Source organism: Lipophrys pholis, assembly GCF_963383615.2.
Source record: "Lipophrys pholis genome assembly, chromosome: 17".
NCBI classification, from domain to species: Eukaryota; Metazoa; Chordata; class Actinopteri; order Blenniiformes; family Blenniidae; genus Lipophrys; species Lipophrys pholis.
The window spans coordinates 1,992,245-1,998,592 of NC_137643.1; the positions used below are offsets into that span (position 1 = coordinate 1,992,245).

The window sequence follows — 6,348 nt, forward strand, 5'->3', positions numbered from 1 at the left end:
GTCCAATTTTGAGTGCTCGGCATTTACTGCCAAGCCATTTCGGGACCTTTAAAATGTTATTAACCTTGAATGGGGGGAGAAAAAAAAAGGAGAGAGGACAAAGGAGCGTTAAAAAAAAAGAAAAGAAAAGAAAAGACATGAACTGAGTTTGGCTGCTGAGCATGTCTGGGAGATTAATTCTGAACAAATCTTTAGCACACGCTTTACATTTCCTTTTCAGATCTTCTATAACGTGTTAGCAATGATTTTACACATTTCAATAACACAAGGTTTGATTTGATACGTGCAAAATATTTGAAATAAATATATTTTTACTGCCCTCACCTCACAGCAAAACGTTTGTGGGTTCAAATACTGGCCGGACCTTTATGTATGGGGTTTGCATGTTCTCTCCGCGTGTGTGTGTGTGGGGTTCCTCAGGGTACTCTGGTTTTCCTCCCACACTCAAAAAACCAGAATGTGAGGGGAATCGGTGACCCTGAATTGCCCCTCGGTGGGAATGTGTGTGAGTGTTTGCCCTGTGATGGACTGGATACCTGTCCAGCATGTGTCCTGCTCCTGCCTATAGTAAACTGTGACCAGTGATCCTGCACAGGATTAGATAGTAGAAGACAGATGAATATTTTTTACAGATGAAATCAAGTAAAAAAGTAAACTCTTAGGAATTAAAAAGAAAAGAAAGTGTCTATAAGAGGCAATAAAAGTGTATTCATTAAAAAAAATAAATGAATCCTTATTATTGTGCAGGAAAGCAATAATCTCATTGAAACAGTTAAAATATTAATTCTTAACACAGGGGAATAATTAAAGCTTTATTCTACACTATATACATATACACTACCTTGTAAATAGTGTTTGTTGTATTTTTCTGTTAATTCCATTTATTTGTGCTTATATCAGACTCTGCTTAGCCCTGCATTTATTAATATTTATTAAATATTAATAAATGCAGGGCTAAGCAGACTCTGCTTAGCCCTGCATTTATTAATATTGAATACTACTTATTTTACTTTATTCTGTCTCATTAATATTTTAACTTCTATTCTGTTTATTATATGTTGCACTCTGTGTGGAGCAACAAGACAGAGAATTTTCGTGTGGGATCATTAAAGTAATGTACAGTAACGTAACGGTCCATGTAAATATTAAAAGTTTGATGTATTTTTAACCTTCGCGTCCGTCGCGTGGCCCTCCCGAGTTTCCGTACTCAAAGGTTTCGGTTTCAGGAAGTACCAGCAAGTAAACAAAGGTGAACAATGCGTTCAAACTTCACAGGTTGCGCTCATATTTATGAAACGATCCCAGAATTAGACAAGAATCGGCCACGTCCAGTGGAGAACCGGTGTGTTTGTCCGGTCAGTGTCCCGGATCGATCGGCGCTTTCCGCGTTCAGCGGGAATGCCTCTGGATGCTAACCAGGTTAGCCACAGCAGCTAACCAAATGTTCCTGAAACTTTAGTTTTATAAATCTCTTCTTTTCGACCTTGAGCATCTAACGACTGTCAATGTGCCCCCAAACTCCTGCTAAGGTGGAATAGTCTGCATATAGAGGTGTGTGGATGTTACTTTTTGCGTAATACTTTCTTTACATGTTGTGCTTTAGTGCATTGAATCATCTATAATTCAATTATAATACAATTATTAATTGTTTTGCACGTTTTAATCCTGCACGGATTAAAAGTGAATCTTGACATTAGTAACACGTGTTCTTTATTTTTTATAGCATATGTGGTTTGACCGAAATAAACAGCAGGAAAAGACAACATTTAAATGAGTAGCTTTTAATAATGGAACAAAATAACTGGAATGAACCACAACAGGCATAAATAGACCAGATCAGCTTTCATCAGAATTTTTTTTTTAAATGAGATAAAAAATAGAACAAACAAAACGTGTTCAATTGATGTTCAGTTAATTTAGTAATCCTGCAGATTGAGATTGTCCTCAGACAGAGTTGTAAAAGTAGATTTAAAGTTTCACTCGTGTTGTTAATGTAATCTCTGTCTGAAGCTCTCCCGCTGTCCTACAGACATTCTGATCATACCTGACAACACATTTGGCACAAATCAGAGCAGAGTTACAAAATTCCGGGGATTTTTTTGGGGGGAAACTTTCCATGGGAATAAATAAGAATTTAGCAGGAATTTACGAAATTGAAATTTGGCTCTTCTAACAGGGAACTTAAAATAATATAACCTTTTCTAAAACAACTAGGTTTCATGCAAGTACAGTTGAATATATGACATTCCTCAATCACATGCACATGTCTACAATCCTGGACCACCCACAGCAAGAGACTATTAAAGCCACACGTTTGAGTTTTGATGATATTATGTGGTAATGAATTTAACAAATGTATGTATCACTAATATGAAACTCAAATATCACATATGTAAGGATGTTGAATTTAATCGGTTCAACGATGCATCATAATGCAGATGTGGACAAAACATAACAGATTACTATTAATATATCCCCAAATCCCCAGCCTAATTTCCCGGGATTATTTCCCACCCCTTTGCAACCCTAAGTCTGGAGAGTTGTCTTTGTGCTTCAGTCGGGAATCAAAATCAAACAGGGATCTATCTGTGCACATGAGGATGTGTGTACCTTCTGGAATGCTTTATGAATAATAGGAATGTCTGGAAATTTCTACCTCAGATTAGGGAAACTACACCTGATCCCTGTCAAATGTGGGACTTCCCACTGAGAGGGAGGGAAGTTTCTGAGGGCTCGGGGAAGCCATTTATATGTCACTCAACGCAACATAAGAAAAATAACCTCAAGTGTGGAAGCCTCATGTTTGGTTGTTACAGAAAAGGCTTAAAAAATCTAATCAAATCTGAATAAGTCTGCAGTGCAGGTTTCACTGAACTGCAGAGGAACTCAAATAGACACTGAAAGTTTATATTAAATTGGGAAATATTTCTTTATTCTAATGGTAAATGCACAAATATGACTTGATAAGCATCATTCCGTGTGAGTGCTACCTCAAATGACTCATAATAATGTTTTTTATTTTATGATGATGTGAGCGTGAGCCTGCTGGTCCGGGGTTGGACGTGTCAAATGAAGCTGCTTCTCTCAGATAAAGACTTTTTTAATCTCATTGTGGTTGTGTTTCTGAGTGGTATCCCAGATGTGTCCACTCATATCATCGTCAATGTCTTGTTCCAATTTGTCATAAATGAACCAAAGAGTGACCGTCCTGAATAAACTGTATGGTGAATTTTCTTATTAACTTTGAGTTTCCTGTCGCGATGTGATAGTGACATCCTAAAAGCTGTGAATTTAAAGAAAAAAACTACTTTAAATGACAAAAGCAGCTTATTTCTACAAATACAATCAATCAGAAGAAGAATCTATAAGCCTTTTTAAAAGGAAGGAGAATAATTAAAACAATTTTTTTCAAACAATTCAGAGTCGTTATTATGAGCCTAATATTCTGATCTGAAAACAAACAAAAGATAAATTCCTGGTTGGACTTTTACTGATGAAAATGGTTTGGATACGTCAGTTTGTGTTTTTGTGCCTCTAAGAATTGAATATTTCTCTTGTTGTTCCTTCGTTGCTCTCCTCCAGGACGATGCCTCGGCTGCAGTCCGGTGTTTGGAGGCATTTCACGCCGGCCATTAAAGATGGGAGGGAGACCTTCATGTGCAGCTACTGCTCCAAGACGTACACCAAGAACGCCACGAAGATGCAGATGCACTTGGACAAATGCAAGGAGTACTCCGTAGTCCTGCAGCGGTCCCCGGGACCGAACGGCAGCTCCTCCGCCTCCATCCCCGCTCCCTCTTTCTCTTTCCGAACATCCGCCACTCCGGGGGGACAGTTCCTCATCGACTCGGTGGATCAGCGCAGCCAGGCGTTCGCTGACGAGTGCCTCGCCAGGGCCGTGTACGCCACTTCCTCCCCTCTCGCTCTCACAAACAATGTTTACTGGAAACGCTTCTTCAGCGTGCTGCGGCCGGCGTACTGCCCGCCCACCAGCGAGGCGCTGTCCTCTCACCTGTTGGACTGCGAGTACGACAGAGTGCAAAGCCACGTCCACGAGGCCATCGGGAAGGCCGACTGCGTCACCGTCGTCTGCAGCGGCTGGTCCCACGCAGGACGAACCCGAGCCGTGGTTTACGCGGTCGCTACGCCCGTGCCGCTGTTTTACAAATGTACGAAGGTAGCGGCGCAGACGTACACCAGCACATTCATCGCGGAGGAACTGAAAGGCGTCATAAACGAGGTCGGGCCACAGAAGGTCTTTGCCGTCATCACCGACGACGCTCCGGAAATGTCGGCAGCCTGGGCTCAAGTAAAAGAATCTTTCCCTCACATTTCAGCTTTCGGCTGCACGGCGCAGAGCGTCCAGCGTCTCTTTGACGACGTGTCCGCGCAGCCGTCCATTAAGTCGCTGTGCAGGAGGGCCGAGCAGGTGGTGAGATGTGTTAGTGGAAGCAAACAGTTATCAGAGACTTTTAACCTGTGGCAAACGACAAAAATCAAAAATCACTCGTCAAAAGAGACAACGCTGAGCTTGCCTTCTGGTTCGGACTGGACCGGGGTGGTCAACATGTTGAGCAGCCTCCTGGAGGGGCAGAACACCTTACAAGAGATGGCCGTCTCGCCTTCACTGGATGTGGAAGAATCTATTGGGGCCATTCTGCAGGACGCGGCGTTCTGGGTAAACCTGAGCAGCACCCGTAACCTGCTGCACCTCATCGGACACTACATCGACTCCATAAAGAGAGACGACGCCGTGCTCTCCGGCATCGTCGACATGTTCAGTCAGTTGCGATACGTCCTGGAAGCCTCCCTGTCGGCGTCCATACTGCACGGCGGCGAACAGAAAGCCGTCATGGCGTCGTTGGACCGCTGCCAGGAGGGCTGCGTGAAGCCCGTCCACGCGGCGGCGTACATGCTCGACCCGAAGCATGTCGGGCAGCAGACGCTCTCCGGGGAGGAGATCAACGGCGCCTATTACGTGATCTCCAGCCTGGCGCACCACCTGAACCTGGACGCGGGCAAAGTGCTGGCCAGCTTCGCCAGGTTCTCAGCTAAGGAGGGATTGTGGAAGGGGGCGGGGATCTGGAGCTCCTGCCAGCACCTGAACCCGTCCACCTGGTGGAAAGGCCTCTGCTCCTCGGAGCCTCTGTCCTCCGTGGCCTCCTCCATCCTCCAGATCCCACCAACCACCGGCGCCTGCCAGCGTCTGTGGTCGCTGCTGCAGGAAGCCAAGGCTCAAGGCGGCCTCTCACCGGAAAACGTACCGAAACTGGTCGCCGTCCAGACGAATCTTAACCTTCTTGAGCCGAGCGACAGCGAAGACCCTCCACTGAGGAACGAGGACGAGAGGAAAGTCTTATTTCAATCCGAGACCCAGTAGCTGCCTTCAGTTATACAACTTCCTGACACATGCATTTAAAAGGATTGTTTTGTTTTCTGGGTTTTCTCAGCTCTGAATACGCTCTCTTTATATTCCTCTCCTAAATTTTAAAGCTGAGATCATACAAAAATACACCAAAAGAAAAGTAATTGACGCCTTTCTGTGTTTCAGTCACATATTATATAATATACAATGAAGACAAGTTTTTTTATTATGGTTTTGTGTATACATTTTTTACTCACATGACTTGATGGTCAACTAACCAGTGTTTACAGACTCTAAATAAAAATGTATTTATTGACTTAAACAATTGGTGCATTTCTATATGAATTGATTGTTTATGATCATGGATACCATGAAGACAGTCTGTTATAAGGACCGACCTGCCCGACTTCCTCTTTCAAGTATCAAACTGGAAGTCAGTTGGCAGCATCGCTTTGGCAATAAAACACAAGTGTCTGCTGGTTAAGTAGCTTTTATCAATGCTCGTCTGCCGCTTAAGTAAAATATTATAGTATACTGTAATATCTGAAAGCGCAGATGTATGCACCCAGCTGGTGTTTATCAAACCAAACTGTGACTCCATGTTTCCTGTGTCTATGCTAAGCTAGCCATACCTCAGGTTGTTGGCCTATAGTCACCAATTATGTCCATAACCCAAATATATTGGATTTAAATGAGCTGAAGCAAGAACTCCTTAATGTTTAATTTTGTGATAATATCACGAAACAACGCATTCTTATATTTCATATCTCACAGGCGATGTGTGCAGAGCGTTGGCCCTGGGTAGGGTGGCAGAGGCTGGCCTCGCCGCTCCGAGGGGGGATTGTAAATACTGCCATTATTAATCTCAATAGGAGTGCTGGAGGTGTCTGTGCCTGGAAAGCAGCAGACCTGCACTAAATCTGAGACGGCATTCTCCGCCGAATCGCTGCGTAAATCTACGACCGCCGGCACCAGTTTTCCCT

General features: G+C 43.6%; 1 protein-coding gene across 2 annotated transcripts; it reads left to right on the forward strand.

The window, feature by feature from the left end:
- The first annotated feature begins 1,203 nt into the window (after positions 1–1,203).
- Positions 1,204–5,847, forward strand: LOC308122505 (uncharacterized protein). 2 transcript variants are annotated; one of them, XM_080484333.1, is made up of 2 exons: positions 1,204–1,551; positions 3,583–5,847. In XM_080484333.1, exon 2 carries the CDS (start codon positions 3,587–3,589, stop codon positions 5,378–5,380), a length of 1,794 nt encoding a protein of 597 aa, XP_080340459.1. In that variant the 5' UTR covers positions 1,204–1,551; positions 3,583–3,586; the 3' UTR covers positions 5,381–5,847. The 2 variants fall into 2 exon arrangements, with proteins under 2 accessions (XP_080340459.1, XP_080340458.1); XM_080484332.1 differs by having other exon boundaries at positions 1,204–1,419; positions 3,583–5,684.
- Positions 5,848–6,348: the final 501 nt, after the last annotated feature.